Raw genomic sequence first — 27,421 nt, forward strand, 5'->3', positions numbered from 1 at the left:
TAGGCCATTATGGTGAGGAGGTGTTCTTCTTTACCATGCAAAAAGGGTTGAGTTCTACATGATCCCATAACTAGATGAGCGCGGGATACGCGATCATCACAAATTGTATTATTTCTATCTCGCGCTTGAATTTTGATTTTTGACCTTGTGTAAAAAAAGGATGATCTTTTCAAGAGCATCACGGAAGGCATATGAAGATGGAAATAATTTAAATAAATGAACTTTTAATAAAGTTTCCTATCTCCACAAATAGTCAAATACCAGAAGTCATTTTGCGAAAAAATAAAGTCTCTTTTTGATAATGCGCATGTACTGAGGCGCCCTTTTTTTGAATATTATTCAAAGAAAATTAACTTTGAAAATTGCTGATATGATTTTTCTTTTGTAAGTGTATTTATTTAATTCACACAGATCAATATTCCGCGAAACCTAACATTTTCCTATAGATGTGAAAAAATCTAAACTTTAACTACGCCCCCCCAACCAAATTTATGGCTTCGAGCCTGTTTAGGCTGATAATAAAAGTTAATTTGTTAATTTTAAAAGTTTTAAAAACTGTTTCCACTGACCATAACATTTCCAATTTGAAAGTGTTGAATTTTATAAAAACTTTAATTTGAAATTATATATTTCGAGTTTAAAATTTGGGAAACTGAATAAAAAGCTCTAAGAATCGTCTGTCTGGTCATAACTTTTTATTATTATAAAAAAAGTTTATCTTGGGAAAAAATGGTCTGTTTTTTTCATAATTATACAGGACCAAACAAACGTTTCCTAGTGCTTCTTATTTAGTTTCCTAAATTTTTAACTCGATATTGCGTTTCGTGTGAACATAAAAGTTGGATTTGAAAAAAATGTGAAATTTTTTTTGAGGTTAGGCTGACATAATCCTAAATACATTGCAAATGCTCTGCGGAGGTTGTAATTACCATATATGATTTTCAAAATTACTGAGTCCTGCACGTTTAAAAAACTTAAAATAACAAATGGTGTACATTCAACTTCTAGTTGTTTTAATTTGTAATTAAACAAATCAAAAAAGCGCGCGAAATACACAGTTCCTCATTGGACCACGAACACGGCACAGTCTCATCTCATCTCATCTCATCTACACTGTTCCTATTGCCATATCTCTGCCTCGCATTCATTGGTACTTCCATAAGAAAAAAAGGATAGAAAGCAGTAAAATGTCAGAATCTCCAGTAATCTCTAGATCGTGTAGATAGCATCAGCCATGCTAAATGCAGATGACTATAGATCATGCGCATCCATATATACACAGTGTAAATATTGATAAATATTGTAAAATCTCGAGATGTTGTTGAGCAACCGGTTGTTTGACATATTTCAATTTATTTTTCTCGTCTAGTTCGATAATTTTACTTTATGAGTTGAAGTTCAAATCCAACTCGTCACTCAGATGCACTATGTTTCGGAGTCTATCGTTTATGTAGCGCTCAGCTCGGGGTCTACAATTTCATGGAGGTGCGAATATCAAAATGATAGTGATGGTTTACATGCAATTTGGCTTATTGGTGTGACAAAAAGATGTCTAATATACTTCAATGGAAAGGGACATTGATTTGTTTATGCATTGCTTCTTTTTGCTGTTATGTTTTCGTCAACAGTGCCGAAATTGGACAACTACCATTCTGCGATCATGCCACATCAGATGACCCACCTCGCAGGTATCAATTTTTTTTCAAACTGCATCACAATCAGAATGCTTCTAATTGCTTATTATGTCGCTACTTAATTTGTGATTCTGATGATGAGAATAATGAAACAAAATATAGAGAAATTGCGTATGAACATTTTAGTGTGAGAATTGGATTGTTTACTACCTGCGAGATTAGTGAAATGAGTCATATTATTGTATTTACATTCAACAAGGTGGCCTGACTAACTATATAGATTAGAATGATGAAAAATGTTCTATATAGTTTTTTAAAAGAATATTTCCCTTTTTTTATTTAAGTCTCATAAAGTTGTTGGAACCAGGCCCTATCCTCAAAATTGAATTGCCGGATTTTTTCCGCAGAGAATACAAAAAAAAATCGTTTTTCTCAACAGATACTGAAATTAACCAATTTTGCACTCTAAATACAAACTTTACTCAAAACAGTTGTAGTCCATAAGTATCTAACAAAGATATATGTAATTCTAGTACTTCGGAGTAAAATGAGGCAATTCCATTTTGAGGTTAGGGCCTCACTCGAGCGCCCTTAACAAAATAACAAATTTTAATTGTGTTGTTTTTAGAAGAGGAAAATATTAATCGGATATTTTGACAGGACTACAAAATAAATGCAAAATGTGTAAGATATAATAAAAATAGTTGATTTTTTATTTGTATATAACTCGACTTTACACTTTGCAGTACAATATTTTATTTATTTAATAACCGTTTGACGCCTTAACATTTTTCAAACATATTTTCATATCTTCGGTTCTTCACTTTTTAAGAGAGTTCTGAAATGTATAACTGGAAGCCACTGTAGACAAGAAGATTTCTATGATGTTATTTATTAATGTTTCGACGTAACCCATTTCAATTGAGGCAGGTTCTACACCTCAAGTCTCAGACATGTTAGGCGACATGTATTATCCCGATTTGAAAAAAAAAAACGTTTTCTACGAAGTTACGAGTATTTAAATGTTGACGTCGATTTTTCAAATAACACTTTTTTTCTCTAAACTTGCTGAATTTGACCTTGTACGTGGAGAAAATCCTGTGAGTTTTATGCGGGGAAAACCATTTATGTGAACAAAAGATTTTTTTATCTCTTGCAATCGAGTTTTCACATTTTTATTAGAACCAATCAAAAGTACAACACTTAAAATAAAATAAAAGTTTGCATTCGCACATAAAGAAAAATTCTCGTGGCCTAAAAAATTGGTTTAGTCCGCATGAATCTGATTGAGTGTCTTCCTAATACGAGCAGAAAATTGTTTAAATTATTGGAAAAAAGTGGGGTTTTCCATAAAAACTTCTTTTTATGTTTTTAAAAACCGAAGAAAATAAAAAGATTTTCTGGAAAACCCCACCTTTTTAATTTTGTGCAATATTTTCGTCTTAAGTTTCTGCTGATATGAGCAAGACAGATTTGGAGTGTATATCTAGATGAGGAAATGCAAACTTTTATCTCATTTTTTTTGTATCTGATAGTTTCCGGCATAAAACTCAGAAGATGTCTTCCCCATAAAAGGCTAAATTCAACAAAAAACTGGTCCAAAATATAAGTGTGAGTTTTTTGTAAAAGCTGAATTTTTATATTTTCAAACAACCCATGGCCATTTATATAATAATTGACTTTCAAAAAATTTAATAATTGATTTTGAAAGACGACGGTAAACAACGCCAGAATCCGGAAAGAAAAATGGAACATTTGAGTTAGATCACAATAGACCACATGCATGGAATTTGGTGCATTTTTGCTTTATTTTGCTAATATCTTCATAAAAACTAATTTTTTCTATATAATAGTATTTAAAAAATAGTATTTATTTGCTTAGAACTATTTAATGACATGATAAAATGATAGTCATTATTATTCATTGCGAACATAACACAAAAATAAAGTTTGGTCTCATGCATTTGGTACATCGTTTTTCCCTCAGCATTCAACGAAGTGAAGTTGGCTAATGATGAAGTTAAAATGCATAATACAAGAAATTTGTGCTTTTTTAAAAATTCAAGTTTAAAAAATCAAATTAGAATTATTGTAATAGTGTAAATCAATATATTTAAAATGATTTCTAAATTATTTAAAGTTTTTTATTTGAAAACTGACCCATTGGTTTATAATTATATGAGATATTTTCTAAAATTAATTAAATTTTTAATTATCATGAAAGATAAATTTTGGTATGTGCCTGAAGTTTCGATCATAGCTATCGAAACCAATCGATTGATCTATATTTATTTAAAAAATTCAAACTTTATCATTTAAAAAATCAGAAAATACCTTATTTTCTTTTCCAGTCTTGTTTTTGTGAATACTTTGGATGGAAAAGTAACTGCCCTTGATACCGCACATGAAGGAAAAAAGACATGGACTTTGGATTTAGGAAAAACTCCAATGCTCTCATCAAATATTCACCAAAGAGAGGTAACATTAACAATTTATTCAGAATTAAATACAATACAAATATATATTAAGTTACTTTTCCTATTTCTTCAAATTACTAATTTAGATTTTTGCAAGTAGCTAAATAATCGTGGACAGTGGGTTCGTTTAATTCCGTCGTTAAATGGGGGATTATACAAATTTGATGGAGAGAATTTGGAAGCAGTGCCATTATCCACCGAACAATTATTAAAATCGTCTTTTCGTTATTCCGATTTGGTATTTTCTGGTTCACTAGAAACTAGAACTTACGGTTAGTGCTTTTCAAAATTTGTAGTAAATTATATTTCATATGAATTTTATTTCAATTCTATTAAATAGCTTAAATTTTAGTTGGAATAATAATATTCTCGAATTAATTTTTAATTCCTTTAACATGATAACAGGTGTTTCTGTTTCCACTGGTAAAGTATTGTACGAGTGTAATCAGCATGATTGTAAAAACACAACGGAGGGCGAATCTTATGTCGAACCAGAAGTACTTGTCATTCAGAGATACCAACAAACTGTGCGAGCTGCTGAATCCCGAAGTGGATACGAAAGGTTATTTTTTAATTTTATATATACTGCCTTTTTGATTTAATCAAATTAATTTTCCGTTTTTAAACTAAAACAGTGTATTTTTTTCAAGATTCTATTAATAATTATGTTATACAAGTACCACCCATTTTTCCCCAATTCTTAAAAAACTTCCCCTTTTTTCTTCAAATATATTTCATTTAAAATACAATATTTTAATTACGTACGCAAGAACTATAACACCCATTGTTCATTTTACATATACAAAACTATTCTATCGCGCGCAATACAAAGTCGACAAAATCATTTTTTAGAGCACCAAGCAATTTAAAAAAATGCTGAAACGGTGCAAGAAGCTACCAAACGAGGTCATAAATTGAAATATGGGAATTTTTATTGTGCAATAAAACTTTCATGAGGAAGATATAATTTTAGAAAAAATCTTCACAGGGCCTGATGGCTGCAAGTATTGTTGCAAAAGCAAGTTTCAAAAATGAATATGCATATAGTTTATTTCTTGTTTTACAAATTTAGTCGATGACCGTCAATTCTTGGTCCCTTTTTTTCATGTTTAATAATACGAACTCTCCGGTCCAGTTTATATGTAAACTTTTTTTCTATATATAAACTTGTTCATGGAAACGTAATTAAATAGTATTAATATTAATGAGAAAATTAAAATGTATTTTATGTATTATAAGATGATTATTATAGGTCTGTAATGCATTTCTCATAATTTATTCGCGTTTATAAACATAACAGAATTTTTTCCCTCTGATTGTTTATATTTAAATTTATTAAAAGCATTATAGGAAAATTATTATAGGCATCTAAAAATTTAAAATAATAAATTTTATTTCTGTGTTTATTTTCATATGAGCACAAGAATATTATTTGTTTCTAAGATACTGAAAATTTACAGAAAAGAGGACATAGGCTCCTATATAAGACCTTATATAGGTTCCTGTATCAGACCGTATGCAGATGCGCAATAGTTTTTATTTAATCGTAAAAAACAATATTAAACATTTTTTTTTTTAATTATAAAAACAAGGAAATAAGAATTAGTATGATTCAATTTTTATGCATATTATGAATTGTAATGATATACATTTATTGAAATGATACATGTTTCAGAGCAGCTTAGAATACAATTTAAAGCAAAATAAGAAACAAATACAAAAATAATCATGATAAATACAATTTGCTTTTTATTTTGCAATTTTTAAATAAGTAATCCCTGGCAGAGTTACATAAAAGATGTATTATAATTGATATAAAAGTGTTGTCTATAATGTTGACAAAAAAGTTGACTTGTAGGACAAAATCGAGTGCAAAGCACGAGATACGTGATGAGAATGTGTTCGTTAAAGCCAAAATAGCTTTAACAAAAGAGAGTCAACACCACAAAATTACAGTTGTCGGTCCGTTCACCTTTGATTTTAAAATGTCTGTGCCCGAATGCGGAAGAAATGCAAAGATAAAGCGCTGAGTGCGATTGCCATCAGTCGCGTGCCGTAGATGCGCTGAAACTCTCGAGCTAAGCTTTTTTAACGAAAGAGAATTCACAATCACAAAATTACAGTGTTGGATGTTTTGAGTCTTAATTTTAAAGTGTTTGCGCAAGAATGTGCGAAAACATAAAGACCGAGCGCGAAGCGCGAGATCCTACAGTCGCGCGCCTTAGGCGCGCTCAAAGTTACGATATATCTACATAAATATTTTAATACCAAATTTCATTTTAGTGGACTGCAAACAAGAAATTTTACCCGTTTGTTTTATTTAAGCTACTAATGTAATAATCGATGTCATGTTATATAATGTGTTTACGCAGAAAACTAATACGAAATTTGGTATATTTAAAAAAGAAAAACAACGTCTCAAAATTGCAAAATATTAAATTTAAATACAAAGTATTTATTTCCTAAGAAATTGAAAATATAATACAAATTTCAATTATCAAATAAATAAAAAATAACAATTTCATACCTTTTTAATTATTTTGTAATTGTTTTAAAATCCACAAAATTACCGTGTATTTGTTTTTGTTAAAAATTGATTAATTATATATACACAATCAGTTACGTGTTAAGGTTAATAATTACAAGTAAAAATTATTTTTATTCTTCTCAAATAATCTAATTCAATAATACTTCTATTATTATTGTTACACCTTGACCCTCTGCGATTTGTTACTTGAATAGTTAGCTTTTTATTTTCGGGGAATGTACATGTTTGAATTTAATATTTACGTGTAAAGTGATTTGATGAAACAAATCAATCCTTTCTTCGACCGTTGATATTTATTGATTTCAAATCGTAGATTTCAAATTATTTATGTCTTACGGTCAGACATAAACTCATCTTACACATCTTACTCCTTACGTGAGACATAAATAATTTGAAATCTGCGATTTGAAATCAATTTAATATTTACGTCTAAAACCAATTAAATTCAACATTTTCTCCAGTATTTATTAGTTTAAAAATGGTTAAAAACTAAAGCGGAGTTATATCTCCGTTGAATCTAGAGGTTCAAGGTCCACCAGACACGCATAGCGTACCAGGAGAGAGACTTCAGATCGTGATCTAAAAAAGCGAGCAAACAGACGGGAAGAGCGATACCCTAGAGAGGTTCGACCGCCGATTATTCGAGTTCCGAAAGATCTCGATCTCGCTCACCAAGAGTCAAAAAGCGTGCCTCTTAATATTCCCCCTCAAAGGAACCTTCTCAAACACGTATGTTCTCGGAAACAATATAAAAGTAGACTGACGAGCCAGACAAGTTTAAAGAAGATCTTGTTGACCCCGAAATCGTGAATCTCTTGAGCGATGTTCCGAACCAAATGTGGAAGGTCCACCTTTGAATTCGGTATTAGCGAAACTATGGCCAATAATTATGCAGAAAGGGCTGTCAAAGGAGACCAAAGAAAAACTGGTCAAGAAATACCTAACGCCATCTAATTGTCCTTTGCGCTCGGCACCACTTCTGATTCCAGAAATCCGGGCGCCTTGGTCTTGAATATCAGTCGCGAGATCAGTTTAGTCGGAGACGCAGGACGTTTATGCGCTGATGCCGTCTTTTGTGTATCAAAAACAAAAAATATTTCGTGGCCCATGGTAGCAATATATCTGATGCGGCAAAGACTCTAATGGAGGAAATTGTCTTGGACACCTTCCTCCAAAGTGTCAAAGTGCCAAAGTGTCGGAGAAGGCCGGCAACGAGATGCTATCTGAAGACTTATATACATAGAAGAAAAGTCACTATAAGTTTAAAGGATCCTACTTTCAGTCCAGATCAGATGCCACAAGGGATTTAAACTTTCGGGACCCAGCCAAGAAAAATTACACAAAATTGACTGAGAGGACTGGAGCGGCGAAATCTTGGAGTCGAAACAATTGCGGCAACAACAGTTACAGAAACAAGCAAAATCAATACCATCGTCGCTAAACTTAAGTGTAGCCTATACAATTCCTTTTGCAAAGAAGCTTTCAGGATTCGAGTCATTACCTGAACATGAATTATCATTGAGACCAAAAACATTGTTTATAGGATATTGATAAGTTTGAAAAAGGTGCCATTCCAAAGGTTAAACTTTGCAAAGATCGATTTCTTTCTTCCTTTTCCTTAGTTGACAGATCTAATGGAGGGAAAAAATTCATTGCGAATTAAAAGAGAATTAATCAGTTTTTCGTAACAAATAATTTTAAATTGGAAGATTGGCAGTCCGTAATTCGCCTTATGTCTTTATGTTGTTTCATAGCTTCTATAGATCTGGAGGACGTTTATTTCTTAATTCCAGTGCACCTGGACCACAGAAAGTACCTTCGCTTTCTATTTCAGCAACAACTCTACGAGCTTAAAGTCCCTCCCTTTGGTTTGTGTTCGGTTCCATTCATTTTCACCAAAATCTTGAAACCAGTGACGGTTCACCTCAGATCTAAGAGTTTCATTTCAGTAAATTATCTGGGCGACTTCCTCCTTTTCGGTGATTCGAGAACTGAATGCGCAAGAAATGTGGACGAGACTAACATAAGTCGCTACTAGAGTCCCTTCGGTTTATTATCAACATTCAAAAATCTCATTTGGTTCCAGTTCAATTAATAAAAATTATAAGATTCGTATTGGATCCGAAAAGTTTTACTACGAGTCTTTCAGGAGAAAAAAGACAAAGAATTCTCAATTTAGCCCGTTCCTTCAGAAAAAAAGCACTGTTGCAAAATCATAAATCTGGCTCATCTTATTGGAATTTTGGTTTCAGCGTACACAGCCGTGAAATACGGTCCAGTGTATAATAAAGGCTTAGCAAGATGCAAGTTCTTAGTCCTCAAATCCACCAAAGACGACTGATGCGTCTATACATTTACCTGCGGAATTCCATGAAGACCTAAATTGGGGGATCAAGAGTATAACTGATCCGAGATTTTTTCAGATGCTTCCAAGTCAGACTGGAGTGCCTTTTGCGAATGAAGATCGACACAGAACCAGTGGAGTGTCGACCAAAAAGGTGAAAGCATGCATTTTGTTGAGCTCACAGCTGCTTTCAACGCTCTAAAATGTTTTTTAGTGAATTTTAGGTTGTGCTCAATCTTGTTGAGAATCGAAAACACGACAGCCTTGAGCTATATCAACCAAATGGGCGGAATCCAGTTCCATAAGCCTGCTAACCTAACTAAGCTGATCGGCTGACAATGTTAAAACAGGAAACTGAGTGGACTCTTCCCTCAAAACGCTTTCCAGAAAATCAACAGCAGTTCTAAAGACTTCGACATTGACCTTTTTACCTCAACTATTAATGCAAAGTGTTCTCGTCTTATGTAATGGTTTCCAGACCCAGAAGCTAAGAGTGTCGACGCGTTTACACGCTCTTGGGAAAACGAAAACTATTATGCTTTCCCTCCTTTTACGTTAGCCCTGAGAAGCTTAAAAAAGATACGGGTTGACAAAGCAGTAGGGGTTCCGTTTTGGCCTTTTCAACCGTGGTTCCCCTTGTTCAACTAATTGTGAAATTCAGAACCAATTATTCTCTGGCCCAATAGAAAATTGCTCTCTTCTCCTTTTAGCGAATTCCATCCCCGGCGGAGAAGCCTTACCCTGATTGTAGCCAAACTATCGGGGAAGCATACACCTTTGCGATAGAGGGAATCTCTATTTCACCCTTGCGGGTTTTCCTGGCGTTTAACGCTCCCGCGACTTTGAGGCAAATCGCAAGGTCAATTTAGCTGTGGTGGGAACTCTGCCAGAAGAAGAAAATTTCGCCCTCCGAACCCCCAACATCGTCGCTACTAGATTTTCTTACCCTCTCGTTGGAAGGAATACATGCATATGGGACACTAAACTCTTATTGATCTATTATCGCTTTAATTGTCTACCTTGATATTGGAAACTATCCCATAATTAAAATATTTTGCAAAATTTCACTCAAAGATTTGTAATTCAAGCTGGTCACATTACTGGCCCTTGCAACAGCTCAATGGCAACAAACAGTGACATTGATGAAGTTAAGTAACATTTTACAACAAGAGGACGCTATTCACATTAAAATAACTGAGTTAAAACTTCAGGACTTAACAAAAAACGAGAGAACGTCCGAAATAAAACCAAATGGTACAGATTAAATATTAATCTCATTGAGAAAGCCTCATGACCCCTGCTCTGACCAGACTTTCAGTAGATGGATAAGGACGATCCTCTCGAAAAGTAGCATAGACACCAAAGGTTTTACGTCTTACAGCATTATATAGACCGCTACATCTGCAGCTTTACGCAACGGCGTTTCCTTCGATGTCATTCGAAAGACGGTGTTGGTCCGAATCGTGAAAGGTCTGTCATATTTTATAATCGCTCAGCTTTAGAGAAAAGAAATTTCGCTCAAAAGGTTTTAAGCTGAATGCGATATGATTCCTACTACGCTAAGAAACTTAGTTTTGTATTTTTGTTTCGCATACTTATACGATATTTCGTCTTTAAAATTAATGAAGATCGGAGCATGGTAGTGGGCGGAGCCTCCGTATGGTGGCAACATGAATTTCTTAAATTTGTTATCCTTTCAAATTTGTGGCCATAACCATATAATAGCTAAGTTCGTTTGATCGTATAACTTTTTTTGAATGAAATTACAAATGTTGTAAACGAATTTATTAAGAATAATAAAAATAATCAAATGAATCTATATAACATGGAAGTGCTTAAATAAATAAAGTACATCATTAAAGAAATAAAGAATTAATGGCAACACAAATATAACTATATAAGTGCAACAATTTTCAAGTGCTAAAAACTATATTCCTTTAAAAACAAACTCTCCTAAACATTTTGACTCTAAAACAGTTTTAACAATGTTGAAAATCTGAAAATCAGAGACAGAAGATGCTATCTAATAAAAAAGATTAATTAAAAAAATATATTATTAGAAGCTGAACAATTTTTAATTGGAATGTACAAAGTTAAATAATTAAAAATATATTATTTTAAGTTTACCAACTGTGCTGAGCAGCATCTAATTTTATTTCTAAACCTTACCAGTAAAAATGTCCAAATGTTAATTTGACGGATTTTAAAATAAAATATTTATGATTTAACGAAACGGCAAATCGTGAACAGAAACATTAAATTATATATAATTATAAGTATCACGATTTAATTATTAATGATGTTTATTTTATGTTTATTGGAAATTTCGGATAGCGTCGGAATTGATTTTCAACAACCTGAGTACGTGCAATTTTTAAAATTAAATTCTTAAATGGCAAAATTCGTTAAACATTATTTAGCATTATTTAAAAATATAAAATTTCTTACAAAAATATTGTTTCTCTTTTCTACATGTAAACATAAATGTTTAATCTTTCGCGTAAAAAAATTACCCTATTTAGCCTATTTATTTGGTTAAAATTAAGATTTTGGTTGAAATTTTGACTGTTTTATAGGAAATTCGCTTTTGGGTTGATAATTCAATCCTTTTGTCGAAAATTCGTCTTTTTTATTTGAATATTGATTTTTTTAAGTTAAGAATTTAACTAATTTGTTAAAGATAAAACTTTTCTACGCAAAATTCGTCTCTTTTGCTTGAAAATACAACTATTTGGTTTTAAATGAAACTAATTGATTGTAAATTAATTTTGTTGTTGTGGAAAATGTAATTATGTGATTGAAAATTAATTTTTTTGGTTTTACAAGTCAAATGATTTGTGAAAAAATTGACTCTGGCTTCAAAATTCAACTGTTTTATTCAAAACTTGTTTTTTTTTGTGGGTTGAAAATTCATCTTTTTTGGTTGAAAATTCAATTCTTTTTTTGAAAATGCAATATATTTCGTCTTAAAATCTGAGGAATTTAAAGTGTTTCATGAATTCAATATGGTATCAGCTTTAATTTTATTTAAAGGAGTTTATTCCCTTATTTTCGTAGAAAATGTACCCTATTTCCCTGTTTTGAGCAAATTTTGGGCTGTGAAAACTGTGTTATATTTAGATGGAAATTTCCTTTATAGTTTGACTATACTTAACAAATCTATTTAAATTTGTGCAGGTGGAATTTCAGCGTCGGTCATCATGGGCTTTCTCTAACTCCAAATGAAAATCTAGACTGTCATTATAAAAAAACTCAAATATCCCTCGATATTGATATCAAGGTAATTGTGCCAGAAGGAATTATATGGGCGGTCGATAGAAACAACCCAACATCAAAATTATGGGAGTACAAGGTTTGTAAAATATTATAAAAAGTAATAAGAACTCGTCAAAAACTAAATTACGGTTACGGGTCAGCATTTCAAATGTTATAAATATACTTTGAACTATTATATTTTTATTTATTATTAAACAGTTTAATTTAAAGAGAACCAACCTGAATCAATATCTCGAGGTTTGAAAGTTAAAAACATTTCAAAAGTTAAAATTGTTAAATTTGACAATTGTTCAGATTACAAGTTTTCAGATTCAAAAGTTTATATATTTTCATTATGCAATCGTTGTACATTATCGAAAATTCATGATGAACTATAATTTATGTTATAATTTATTATCAAATTTAATTATGTTACTTGGAACTAGTGAATTCTCAACTACCTCAAGTATTGAAAGGAAAATAAGAAAATAATTTTCTGATAATCAGCCTGAGTTTTTAAAATACAGTCAAACCCGGATTTAGTGTCAAATTTGGGGCTGACCGCGACCATAAATCCAGAGTCTCGTAACTGTTTTGTGTCTCTATCTCTCTGTTTTCTGTTTTTCGCCGCGCGGCGTCAATCCTCGGAAACACTAAATCCAGATTCCAGTGTATATAAAGAAACTTACAATACAACTTTTCAGTTTGATTCTCCGATTATGAGTGTATGGAAAGAAGATTCGAATTACGAAGCAAATGGAAATTCCGCTGTGAAGGAAATAAATTTATTCGAAATTAGCCAAAGATTATGGCATCCCGAATTCGCTTTCAGCCCTGGACTTTATTTAGGAATGCACAACCAACAGCTTTATGTTCAAGAAAATCCAACATTAAAATCATTACTAGAACCTTCGATTTCGTTAAAGGACAATGTTCCTAAATTTCCATGGAAGCCGTACCCAGCAATCGGTATTTATAAATTAAACATTATTTTCCACACCTTTCTTATACTTTAATATTTTAAGAAAATATTTTTTTTTATTAGCTTTTTCAGGAAATGACAAGTTGGAATTGGATGTTGACAATTCTTTAGAATCAAAGGATGATGTTCAATCCACGGCTTTGTCAGTCTTGTACAGTTCGAATTATATAAACGGTACTTACATATTTATTTTTACACTAACAGTTAATATTTAATTCCTATTTAAAAATGAATGTAACTTTTACAAGTGAAACTCTTTATATTTTAAGGAAATGGATTTTACTTATACTCAAAGGAACAGTTGATTATTAACAGTGAAAGTCAGTGTAAAAAAACAACTATTCCTGAAATAACTAATGTGTCTGCGGAAGAAGAATCACTAATAGATGAGTTTGAAGAGCAAGAGGAAGAAATTTTACGACCGATGATCGTATCGCTATGGTTTTGGTGGTAAGTTAAATTTAATTTATTCTCATTGTGTTTGTGAAATGTAAATAAATTAAAAAGGAAATCCCCAATTTTCTTGAAATTTCACATGTTTTCCAGCTTAAATAATAATTGTTTTTTTTTTCTATTTAGGAAAGAAGTAGTGCTGATTTCAATCACGACAGCAATTCTATTAAACTTCATGATAACACAAAGTCTTTTGAATGCCAATTCTGCTGTTAAAGACGCAATACTTCCTGTAAGATAATGTTTAACTCTTTTTTTTCCTAAATATTTTCTACACTAAAATTGTATTATTTGCAGCCCTGCATTATTGAGACACATATAGAGAAAAAAGAAGAGATTCCAAATGCTTCGCTTGATACTACTGGATCTAAATTTACCTCTCGTTTTCTCGAAGATTACGACCCTATTGGTTGTTTAGGAAGAGGAGGATATGGATTTGTTTTCGAGGCTCGAAACAAACTCGACCGACGCATATATGCAATTAAAAGAATTACTCTCCCAAGCAGGTATTATTTGTATTTGTAACCTAATTCCTTTTTCTAAATTTATTGAATCGAGAGATACATGATACAGCTCTCGGCCTTACTTTAGAGTTAAAAAATAGTATACATCGCACATGCCTCGATTCAACTAAAGTGTTCAATTCAAAAGACGCATAAGTGACATAAGTACCATGAGATTTCGAAAAAGTTATTTCTTTAGGAATCCAGAGTAAAATTTACTACACTTAAAGAACTCTAACTTCTCGAACTTTGTTTAAAGAAGAAAATGAGAACTGAATGCACGTGTAAAAATGTACTACTGAAAATAGTCAGCAATAGTTCGCAAGTTAGATTTTTTGGTTCTCACATAAAATTCTATGGATTTGTAAATGTTGTATTTGCTTAAGGGCATGTGATACTTAGAAAATTGTCGATTTTACCAGTTTCAGATTCCCCCGGTTTTTTTTTCTAGAATAATAAATATTTTGTCTTACAAATTTGGGAAATGATAGCGAACATGCTAATGGACGTCCCCACACACTTTTTTTGTAGGTTAATTAAAAAAAGTTTTAATTTAGCAAAATGTTATTAATTTGCATAGCGCTTAGGAAATAGTATCGATTTTTTCAGTGTTAGATTCCCCCGGCTTTTTTCCTAGGATAAGAAATATTTTGCCTTCAAAATCTGGGAAATGATAGCGAACATGCTAACGGACGTCCCGACACACTTTTTTTGTGTTTTTTTATTACAAAATTTTTGATATTGCTAACAACGTGCGTGTATATTTCGAGGTTATGTGTGTTACAATTCACCCGAGCGTTACTTCCAAACTACACAATATTTTTGGCCGAAAACTTTGGACTTACAAATAAACATAGTAACTAATCTCCCGGAACTAACCTTGTTTGCCGGCAATCAAAAAAGTTTATTTCATAAATAATTTCCAGATTATCGGAAAGGCAGAGATGAAAAACGACGTTACCTGAAAATAATGCATGTGCATAAAATTTTTATTTAGCACAATAAATTTTTTTTGTTATTATCCCTCGAAAAAGAGTCCGGGACGTCCGTCATGATATTTTATAGCATCTCCGAATTCAGTTTTAAAAATTTTTAATTTTTGTGTAGAAAAAGCCGGGGAAACTGTAAGTATCACATCCCCTTAAATGAAACAAACTTTTAAGGGCTTTACCAGGGCTGCTATAAAATTTCGATTTCAAAAGTCTAGGTATATTCTAGGGCAATTCAAAAAAATTAAACCTACTGTGGACCTTATTGCAAAAAAAAAACTGTTATGGGACGAAACAAATTTCGTTAAAAAAGAATAATCACATGGAATATAACTAATTAATCTACAATTCAAAGTATTTTTAAATCCCAGAAACTTGTATATGTCTACTTTGAATTATTTAAAAGAAAAAAATAGTTTCCAAATTCTCAGATGTCCATGTCTTTACAATTAATTTGAAATTGTTCATCGCTGATAGTTCTATATGATACGATTCAATCTTTTACGTTTTCAGTTTATATTCTTTTATCTTCCAAGGTGTTTCTTTTGAAATTGTGCAATTTCTAATCTCTTATTATGTAATTATTCAAATTGAAACGCTTAGCATTTGATATTTATCACTTTTGAATGCGAGTAAATAAAGTTGTTCAGTTTTTTAAATGCTTTGAATTTGAAATAATTTCTGAACGAAATTAAATTAAAAAACGGATCGATAAATTTGATATATGGTTTTTATTTAAAAATGGTACAAAGTGTAAGGAAATATAATCGAATATTACAATATGAAATTATTCAATTATACGTTTTTAATTCAATTTTTCTAATTTGAAATGCTTTAAATTTCAAATTATTTAATTCTGAGCATTTCAAACTTAAAATTACTTAGTTATTAATAATCACATTTATCAGTTTCAAACGTTATTAATTTAAAATTGCCTTATAAAGCGTCGATGGGAAATTGGGCAAATTGAAATATTCTCAATTTAAGAGAATTTAACTATTCATGCTTTTAAATTAAAAGTGTACAATTTCTTATACTTTGGATTATAAACAATATATACAATAGGAAAATAGTTACAGCATTAAAAAAAAAGTTTCCAAAAGTGGTAATAGTACGTGAGCCCTACTATCCGTCCAAAAAATATAGGTACCTCGATTTTTGTACAGATTTTCATGAAAATCTCAGCAGAAAAAAATTCGAAAAATATGAGACAATATGCGTGTGACAGGTGAAGGTTTTGGCAATACTGATACAGAGTTTCAAAATGTTCTGATAATTAGCCATTATTTCCTGGCGAATTAAAGGTAAAAAAGTACCATAATCATATTACCATTTCCGAATACTCAACTTTGAATAGCTCTAAGTCACTGAAAATGAATGATGAAAAATCGGAAGAAAAAAAATAGTTTCGTTCATCCTTTCTGTACACAATGGTGAAATTTAGAGCCAAAAAGAATAATTTGTTAATAAGTTGTTAACAAAAACGTAGGGAGGTTTCATCTCCGAAACTAAGAAACGTACAGAGATGATTCTTGAAGAAAATTAAACATTACTGGCTTCTGAAAGTGTTGCATGTATTTTCAATGAGCAAAAAGTTGCACTTGAATGTTTAAAAAGTTATTTTCTTCTAAGAAAAATACAAAAGACTTTACGATAATCGAGGAAATTGTATCCTTTTTTTTTCATCAGGACTTAGGGACTGTGTAAACAGCCTGAGTGCGAGAATAACAGTAGCACGCGTAACAGTAGCGCCAGCAAAGTGCCCTGCTGAAAATACGGTTGCCTCGATTATCGTATAGTCTTTTGCATTTTTCTAAAAAGAAAATAATGTTTTAAACATCCAAGTGCAACTTTTTGCTTGTTGAAAATAAATACAACACTTTCAAAAGCCAAATATGTGTAATTTGCTTCAAGAATCATCTCTGTACGTTCCTTAGTTTTGGAGATGACACCTCCCTACGTTTTTGTTAACAACTTATTAACAAATTATTAGATTTGGCTCTAAATTTCACTATTGTGTACAGAAAGGATCAACGAAACTATTTTTTTTCTTCAGAATTTTCATCATTTATTTTCAGTGACTTAGACCTATTCAAAGTTGATTATTCGGAAGTGATAATATGAATATATGGTACTTTTTCACCTTTCATTCGCCAGGAAATAATCGCTAATCATGCTAACATTTTGAAACTTCGTATCAGTATTGGCAAAACCTTTAACTGCAACATGCATGTTGTCTCATATTTTTAGAATTTTTTTGCTGCGGAGGTTTTCTCGATAATCTGTACAAAAATCGAGGTGCCTATATTTTTTGGACAGACAGTAGATCGCTACATTACTTCTGAAATAGATTATTCTTAAATCTCAGAGATTTGCTCTGTCTCTATGTACACCAAAATCCAATGTTATTTTTGTACCCCTCAGATTTCACTTTTCTAATTAAATTCTACTCTGTGTTGGTTCAGTCTCAAATCCAGAGAACGAGTCTTGAGAGAAGTTCGAGCCTTGGCACAATTAGAGCACGACCATGTCGTTCGTTATTTTGGTGCCTGGGTAGAATGTCCACCAGCCGGTTGGCAACAAGAGAAAGACAGAGAATTACTAAATAAGGAAAAATTCCCTAATTGTGATTTCCTTTCAAGTTTGTCTGCTAGCGATATAAAATCATCAAATTCTGTCCACATCAGTGTGCCACCGAGTGAGCAATCTTCTCTAGACAGTGCATGTGAAGCCTACGAATTAAACAACAAGGACGACGATTCATTCATCGTTTTTGAAGCTTATGAAAGCGACGTGGTGAAAGAGTCACAGGAATTCACTCAGGATTATAACGAGACCAATGAACACGTTTCGGAATCCACTGAGTCGGTTGGAGTGATTGAAGAGACTAAAAGTAGTGAAATTGATTCTATTGATAAAGACAAACTCGACAGTATTTCGGCCTCTGTAGTTTTTCAATTAAGCGGGAGAAAAAACACAAGCGAAGAGAGGAAAAAGAGGAAAGCTTCGCTTAGTTTGAATTTACAGGATAAAGGATCAAACATGGAATCAAGTACAAATTCTGCTGAGATGTTCCTGTATATACAGATGCAATTGTGTAAAAAAATGAGTTTGAGTGAATGGTTAAAAGAAGAAAATAAGACCAGAGATATTAAACTAGTTCTGAATACTTTCCAACAAATTGTTAATGCTGTACAATATGTTCATTTGCAAGGACTTATTCATCGCGATTTAAAGGTGATTATATTCGGCATTTATAGAATAATCTAAAATTTTATTTCACCATGTACATCCTAATTAGACTTTTACGTATAAGTACTACATTTTATACCTTCTTAGTTTGACTTTTTTATAAATGCAGACTTTGGAAGTTTTGTCCATGCTTCGTACATACAAAATTCACAAAACTATCTACGTACTGTCTTACTCATACCATTCCCCGCTTCCTGCTTTAACGCTTGTTCTTATAATCACCCATTCTGAAATGTTTTCCCTATCTCTAAGAATGATGTTGTGTGATATTCTTCCTTTGAGGAAGTTTAGTTTGGATATTAAAATCAGTATAAATACATTTGAATTTCTACATTAGTTAACTTATCAGAAGTTTTAACAAATTTCTAAAATTGGCTGGCATACTTACCTGCACATTTATTCAAAATACGAGTGTGTACAACACAAAAGGAATTGTATTTTAAACTGTAATATTTACAAAGACCATAGCTGGGTAAGCATGGTTGGTCTGCCTTGGAAGATATTTGGTTCATATTTGGGTGGTAAGTTTCTCCCATTATAAGAATAATTTAACCCAAGTGCCAACTTTTAAAAAAGTTTTACACAAGTTATAAAAAATTTTGAAAATACAGAAATATCAATTTTCTCGAACATGGCTAAATCAATTTTGACGGTTTTATTATATGTTGCACCAGGTATCACGGCAATTCTAAAAAAAATAAAAAGTCAATTCGGGCAATTAGAAAAGGCTGAAAATTTTGTTGGGACTTTAAAAAAAAATGAATGAAAACTTGTTTGATCTTTTTCGCACTCGACAGTATATTTATCTCACGCTTCGCGCTCAACAATGTATTTACCTCGCGCTACGCGCTCGACTTTTCTGCACTGACTATTTAAAACTAAAGGTAAAAGTAGCGACAACAGTAATTTAATGATTGTGAATTCTCTTTTGTTAAAGCTCCTTCGGCTTTAACGAACATAAACTCATCACCTATCTCGTGCTTCGCACTCGAGTTTATCCTTGAAATTTTATATCATTCCCATAAATGTATATTATTATAATTCGTAACTTGCATTGGTATTAAAACAGACTCAATTCTATTCATTCGATAAAGTTTTTTTAAAGTTTTTATTTCATTCATCTTGAAGTCTTTAAAACTCACCCTAAATTTGGAGGCATTTGATCAAATTCTTTTGAAGTTTTTTAAATTTTTCCCTAATTAATTTCAAACTCATTTTTGAATTTATTGCATTATGATTGTACAAAATGTAGAACTAATTTATTTTGAAAGTGGTTAGTTTAAATAAGTTTGTTTTTTAAATATCATATTTGTTTTATAAGATATTATCTTAAAACTGTTCAGCTTCTATGTTTTTAATTTTTTAAAGAATGGTTGCGTATCAAATTCTTTGATTCTGAAAGTGTGGAAACTGGTAAATTTTGGTATGCTAAAAGTTAAAAAACGGCCTGTCGTATGAAAAAAATCGTATAATGGGAAAAACTTACAACGCAAATATGATCTAAATATCTTCTAAGGCAGACCAGCCATGTTTACCCAGCTATGGACTTTCATTGCATAATTAAAAATTAAAGAATTTAAATTAACGAACTTAAGAATTGAAGAGAACAAGACATAAGAATTAAAAATTGAAAAGTGTTGAATTAAAGAAATATCATATTTAAGTTGATTTTAAAGCCTTTATTATTTTTAAACATTTAATTCTACAATTGATTCTAAATATTGTAAAGATACAAATTAAAAAATTGAAAACCTATGTTATTTTCAGCCGTCGAACATCTTTATATCGTTTGATAAAAAGGTGAAAATTGGAGACTTTGGACTAGTAGCAATGACTGAAGGTTACAATGAGGTTCATACTCCAGGTGATTCTTTTGATTCATTCTCCGAAGAAGGAGATCAGCATACAGCTCGCGTCGGGACTCGTTTGTACATGTCTCCAGAACAGTTAAATGGAGAACGATACAATTTTAAAGTAGATATCTACTCACTGGGTATCATACTTGCAGAACTGTTGATTCCATTTGAAACTTACATGGAAAGGGTAGATACTCTAACAAAAATAAGGCATTTCAAATTTCCAAAATACTTCGAACTTCATTATCCAACTGAGGTAACTATTGTAGAAATACTATAAATTTCTTAAATACGTCAATCTAACGTCAAGATCTTTATGAATGCTTAAAAATTCTACAGGTTCTCTATGAATTGTATATATAAGAAACCAAGGTGGCCTCTAAAATGCAAGAAAAAATCTCCCGTTATTTTCCCATGCAAAAATGTAGTAGATCATTAAAATTAACAAGTTCTAATCTTCAATATTCGTCAATTTTAAACTTTAAACCTTGAAAACTGGACAGTTTTTAATGAAACGCCATCACGTTTTAACATTTTGAAACAAATGTTATAAATTGTATATTTAAATTTGAAAAGTTTTAACTTAAATAACTAAATTTTTTTATTTAATCTTTAAAAACAAAATAATTTTTTATTTTACACTTGTCAAAATTCAAGAATTTCATTTACGAATGAAAAATTTAGAAACGCTAGAAATGTCCATTTTAAATAAATAATAAAATATTGCTCAATTTATAAAGATTAAGTTTTTGAAGACTTCAAATAGAAATATTTCAATTTTAAAATATTTACATTTATCAGCGTCGTCTTATGATGAATCTACGAATGTGAAATTATTCGAAAATTAAAAAAAAAAAATTATGTAAAGCTTCGAACCAAAATTTACAATTATTCAACTAGTAAGGCATTTTATGATTTGAAACGGTACAATTTTGTGTTGGTGGCATTTGAAATGTTTGGAAAGATTTCTCTACTAAACCTTCTTTACATTCCCAATTAAAAAATAAATTCATTAGCATTTTCCGGCTTTTCATGGGCCCAAAAAATTCCCGATAAATTCCTGGTTTTCTGGTGCATCGGCCACCCTAAAAACGTTAAAATTCGTTGAGAAATCTAAATTTATGCTAACTAAATCATTCTTTTTGAATTGGAATACGCTAATATATTGAATTGAAAGAATCCAAAGGTTAACTTAAATGGTTCAATTTTGTTAATATTTATTTTTAAATTTTAATAGCATTATATTTTGAATTGTTATACGATGAATTCTTCAATTGAAACTTGAGAAGAAATCGAGAATTTTATGTGATTGTTGTCGATTTTCTATTTAAGGGGGTTTCCTGGTGTGAAGCTAAAAGAAAGGTGATTTTTCGGGATGTTTTTTTACAAAAAGGAAGTGGCATAGTCAGTTTATTTGGAAGGTTTATTTGAGGCACTTTTTTAATAATATTTGAAAAAAAAACTTGAAAAGTTTGAAAATGGCGGAGTGATCCAAAGTGAACAAAAGCATGTCGCTAATGATTTGGTCCGATTGTGTACACGATACCGTCCGTAATTCTCAACTGAAGCAGAATTTTTCTTTTTTATTATATATGCTTTTTTACACTATATGAACCTCAATTATTCAGTGGAAACCAAAAATAATTGTATTTTTTCACGTTTTCAACCCAAAAATTAAATTTTAATAATTTTATTTTAATTTTAATTATGAAAAACATTTAAAGTCGCACAAGACTGTAGTTCATATAGAACGGCTTTCAATATTCTACAAAATGAAATTTGAATCAAGTATATAGGTCAAATATTTTTCATGTAATCGTGTACACAAGTTGAAAAAAAATGATTTGGAGAAAACACGTTTTGAAGTTTTGGAACGCGACGAGCATTCAAGCAGCACGTCCGTGCATTTCTAGCTATATCTTCTGACAGATTACAGATTAAGCAAAAAAAAAAATAGATTTTTTTTCGATTCACACCAGGAGAACCCCTTAATCGAAATGAATTAAATTCACAGTTCAGCTTGGTCAAAATGATGCTGGATGTTGATCCATCCAAAAGGCCAACGACCGCAGGAATTACAGCTCGCATGCGTTTTGTGGACCAGAAGACACTTGAAGAAGTAAACTCGGGTGAAATGGCAAACTGTCATTTTGAATGGTCTGACTCTCAATTAAGGAGGCATTCCTCAGTGACTAATAGCAGTAGCAGCAGTAACAGTGTTTCATGGGAACTTAACTAAGACTATAGCAATCGATAATAGTGATAAAAGCGATTCCTCAACTTCTATTTTAAATGAGCGATTGTGAGTTATGCATGAAAAGTTGTATGCGTATAAGACGTAATTGTTAAATATGTATTTGATTTTGTTTTTAAATCGTGTAAAGTTATGGAGAGATGTTGATGATTAAAATCTTTTAAGATGTAAGTCGATGTATGTAATATAATATTTCATATTTGTATCAAGTTGACGATTCGTAGATAAAAATGTGCTGATTATATATAATTATAATTCACATTCATAAAATTATTAGAAATCTGCGTAGTCAATATCTGCAATTCTTTATAGTAATTCATACTGATTATGAATGATTTATTTATTTTCATATATAGATAATCGATGCTCATATCACTTATTTTTATATTCACAGTCTTAAAAGAAAAACGTGTAACGTTTTAGTTCCGAAATTTTCATTAGGATTATCTTGTTTTGTTCTTAAAAATTTTAGAGGACATATTGAAAATAAATATTTTTAGAATGTCTTAAAATTTCAGAGTGCCGATTATTTTCAAACCTTTCAATGTATTTAAGGGCATGTGATACTTAGCCGTGCGGTCAATCGGGTACAGTTCCCCCTGCTTTTTCCCACAAAAATGAAAATGTTTAAAAACTGAATTCGGAGATGCTATAAAATAACATAAGGTTGTCTCTGGTCTCTTCTTTGAGGGATAATAACCAAAAACATTTTATTGTGCTACATAAAAATCAGCCCTGTGCATCTGAAAACAAAATGGCGATCCCTTAGTGTCCTAAGTTGTTTAGTTCCTAATATCTTCAGCGCGGCGCTAGTTGTCCCATCACTCAATGTTTTTGTATTGTAATCAATGGGAGAAGACCGCTTTTTAAATTTTTTAATAAACAAAATGTTATTTTCGTAAAAAAAATTGAAATAAAAAGAATGTTACGCATTTTATATTTCAAAACAATTTTCCAAACTATGTATATAAATGCTAATGGTAAACATGAATTAAAACGTCACCCAATAAACTTGGTAAAGTGGAATATAATATTTGAATTAGAATGAAAAGTTAAATATAATCCTTTTTATATTTGAAAACGCAGTAAATAATATTTATATCGATGCAATATGTAAATAGTTTTGTGAAAAAATTTTAACAGTATATAAGTTCAAACTTATTATTTGAGGGTTTTGCGAGTACTTACACTATTAAACATAATGAGAAAAAAGTGATTGAAATTAAATTACATTTTTATTCATGAACATATAACATAAAAATAAGTAAAAAACTTAAAAAATAGTTTATTTAATAATTCAAATTGTTGAAAAAAAAAACTATTTTTCAGAGGAACAAATATAAATGATAATTTTATCAAACGGCCAAGGTTTAAATATAATAAATGTTTTAACATCGTTGTTTTAAGTACTTAAAAGGAATTGAAAACAATTGAATAATTTTTTTACTGATTATTAAAGAAAATGGTTTAAATTTAAATTTAGTTAAATTCAATTAGAAATACATTATATATTCATACGCGACAGTATTCACATGGTAAGTTTAAACTTAGTACTATTCAAATTTCTCTCTGGGACTTTTTTACATTCCATTAATAATATTGTTAATTTGTTTTCGATAATAAAGTTTCAGAATCATATTTTACTTTTGATTCAAATTCAAATCTAAGATATATTCCACTATGCGAGGATTATTGTACGGCTATAAAAATCATCCCAGTGGGCACAAAATTTGGTGACATCGTTACGACATCCTATGTCCATGTCGTTTCGGTGTCTTTGCTATATCGTAAAGACATCGTCAGATCATACGACTTATTTACGATATCGTCAAGACACCTTAACGACATGGACATAGGATGTCATAACGATGTCGTAAAGACGTAGCCAAACTTTGTGCCCACTGGGATATGTTGTCTTTAGTATTAATAGAAAATGATTGCAAAACTATTTTGAAATGTTAAATGAGTACTATTGTTTTAATTTCATGATTTTTTTTTCATCGAAATAACATCTTGTTTACTAAAAAATTTAAAAAGTGATTTAGTCCCATTACTTTCTATGTATAAACAGGGATTTATGGGACAACTACTGCAAAGATATTATAATCCTAGATGCGGCACCTGTATAGTTCGAGGATCTAATTGTAGACGGCGCTCCCGGCGAAAATTGCCCGATCCCCCCATGCCTCTCAACCCGAAAATCACACCCACCAACTACTTTGCCCCTGCAATCTTCACCCGTCGAACAATTCCATCAAATAGCCGATACTAAGTCGGTAAATACCAAATACTTAAAAATATAAAATACAAATCTTATATCGAGAATTTTGATTTATCATTTCCAATTAATGAATCAATTATTTGAATAAATTTCGTATCAAGAAAATATGTAGATGCATAAGATTTACTTTTAAATTGAATTAAAATGGAATTGTATTGTAATAAATATTTTTAGCTGACATCTTTTATGGAAAAAATTAGTCATTTTGCAATTAAAATTTACTGCCTATGAATTATATTATTTTGTTATTTTGATAAAAAGCGGTAGAAATTCTACTAAATGAAAATATACGTTTGAAGACATTAAAAGTTTTAATTGATAAACATATTGAGTTGAAATTTAAAATAACTAATTTTTTTTAATAAATATGATCGTACAGCGTTCTCGCATGTATAATTAGCGATTTTAAGTATTTAGATGTAGAGTTAAATTTTATAGGAATACCGCCTCCCTTGCGATTATAAATTTAAGTAAATAATAATTCGTAAATTACTGTGTTTGTGTAATTAATTATGAATTAAATAGATTATAATGAAACGATAAAATTATATAATAAATACATATTTTATTTTTTTATATAATATTTTATAGAAATTTATGTATCTTACTATGTATGTAAATTATGTCCCGATTTTTTAAATTGAGAACCCCATAATTTCAAAATTGAACAAATGTATTTTTGAATTTTACTCGAGTGGTTGATCAGAATACATAAATATTTTGCCTAACATTTTTCAATTTAAACTAAAAGGTCAGAAATTATTAGAAAGTTTCAAACACATTTATCTCTTAATCGTTAGTTTGTAATAAAATAATCCGTAAATTAACTATTTATTGTCGCGGGCAAATTCTCATCGGGCGCTGAGCCCGTGGCTCGCAAGTTTGAGCGCGCCTGGGGCGCGCGTCTTTTGATTTCCGCGATTCCCGCTCATATATTTAATCTTTACATTTAGAATGCTTGAATGAAACTTTATCAAAAACATCTCTTTAGATCGCAGTATTTATATGCGTGTTCATATTCTGAATTGATTTCTCAAATAAGTATAGTTAAAGATTAAATTTCTGAAAGCTCTGTAGGCCTTGAGGTACACAATATTATCGTGACACTCACGCTGAGCACTCGTTTTTTGACAGACTCGCGTTGTTATGCTAATAATAAGATTTTGGTTTTCATATTATTTTTTATACATGTATAAAGCAAAATATCCTACAAGTCTTTTTTCAGATTTTTTACGTACCTTGCGTCTTTTAGCGTAATATTGAAATTTTCGATTATCTGCATATATTACTTACGATAAAACAAAATTAGGAGTCCTATTGAAAAGTGGTTTAAAGAAATTTTGTAGGATTTTTCAAAACCTATAATTTCTCTTTGAGACTTTTTGTCGCATTTTGCGTCATTTGGTTCAAAATTTGAATGTTGTGGTGTCAAATTTCGGGCAATTCTAATACATTCTCCATCATAAATAATAAGAATGTAATAAATGAATACAAATTTGATCACTTTCTTGGGCGAATAACTTTTTTCTATCAATTTGTTTTTGTAGCTTTTGTTGTTTTTCCACAAATTTTTCATTTTTATTTTTAATACCATTTTTATAACCAATACCAAAACTACGTGTCATGTCAAAAAATAATTCATAACAAACTTGGAGCTCTTTTTCGGGTAAATAATTTTTGTTAAATAATTTTTTTTTTCGTAACTTGTATCATTTTTTCACGACGTTTTTTTATATTTTCAATGTTATTTTTCCCAAATAAAACAAAAGGTACGCTTCCTATCAAGAAGTGATTATTAACGAATTTATAGATCTTTTTTGAGATTACAATTCTTGTTGATTCATCTTCTTTCGTATCCTGCATAGTTTGACCACAAAATGGGATTTTTCACATCTCATTATTTTTTGTGCAATAAACATTAGAATTTTCAATTTTACAAGAAAATCCAAAAAGTTTGTATGATAATCTTGTATGGCTTTTAAAAAGCAATGTTTTTCTTTACATTTTTTTCATATTGTACGTTGTTTGGCTTATAATTTTGATTTTCCATTGATATTAAAAATTTTGAAAATGCTATAACTGAGAATTTTTTTGTATAAAAAAAACTCATCCTTCTGAGTACTATTAATAGCCGTAAATAAAAATTTTAAGTATAAAACAATGGTCCCAAAATTTGTATTTTTATCCAAAATGGCTGTTAACGAACTCGTCCTTTCTTTTCGGACTTGTCGGACCTTTCTTTTCTTATCCTTTCTCAATCATAAATGAAGAGAATGAGAAAAATTAGAGGCCCTTTAATTTTTGTTATTAATTTTAGTTTTTAAATCATTTGAATTCTTCAAAGTAAAACGCTGTTACTTTTATCTGTAATATTGATATTTTATCTAATATAAATAAAATTGCAAATAAAGTTTCTTAAGTATAGTCTCAATATACTTGTTCTCTGTCATTCTTTTAATTGTTGTAATTTCGTTTCCTGAGCCTTGTCGATTTTTCGTTGTGTATTTTTTATGCTAAACAAATTTAAAAATATATATTATAAGGATAATTTCTTTAAATACAAAAATTGAAACTTTAAGGGGTCGTCAGTAAA

General features: G+C 30.7%; 1 protein-coding gene across 2 annotated transcripts; it reads left to right on the plus strand.

The window, feature by feature from the left end:
* The first annotated feature begins 1,215 nt into the window (after positions 1 to 1,215).
* Positions 1,216 to 22,956, plus strand: LOC117176258 (eukaryotic translation initiation factor 2-alpha kinase). Of its 2 annotated transcripts, none has more exons than XM_033366419.1 (13): positions 1,216 to 1,688; positions 3,986 to 4,112; positions 4,212 to 4,383; positions 4,517 to 4,673; positions 12,181 to 12,355; positions 12,963 to 13,227; positions 13,304 to 13,414; positions 13,510 to 13,690; positions 13,820 to 13,925; positions 13,991 to 14,199; positions 17,651 to 18,422; positions 20,205 to 20,549; positions 22,308 to 22,956. In XM_033366419.1, the coding sequence occupies exons 1-13, from the start codon at positions 1,549 to 1,551 to the stop codon at positions 22,530 to 22,532; spliced, it is 2,985 nt and encodes a 994-aa protein (XP_033222310.1). In that variant the 5' UTR covers positions 1,216 to 1,548; the 3' UTR covers positions 22,533 to 22,956. The 2 variants fall into 2 exon arrangements, with proteins under 2 accessions (XP_033222310.1, XP_033222312.1); XM_033366421.1 differs by lacking the exon at positions 1,216 to 1,688 and adding an exon at positions 2,243 to 2,318.
* The last annotated feature ends 4,465 nt before the right edge of the window (positions 22,957 to 27,421 follow it).

This window comes from Belonocnema kinseyi, chromosome 7, assembly GCF_010883055.1.
Source record: "Belonocnema kinseyi isolate 2016_QV_RU_SX_M_011 chromosome 7, B_treatae_v1, whole genome shotgun sequence".
NCBI lineage: Eukaryota > Metazoa > Arthropoda > Insecta > Hymenoptera > Cynipidae > Belonocnema > Belonocnema kinseyi.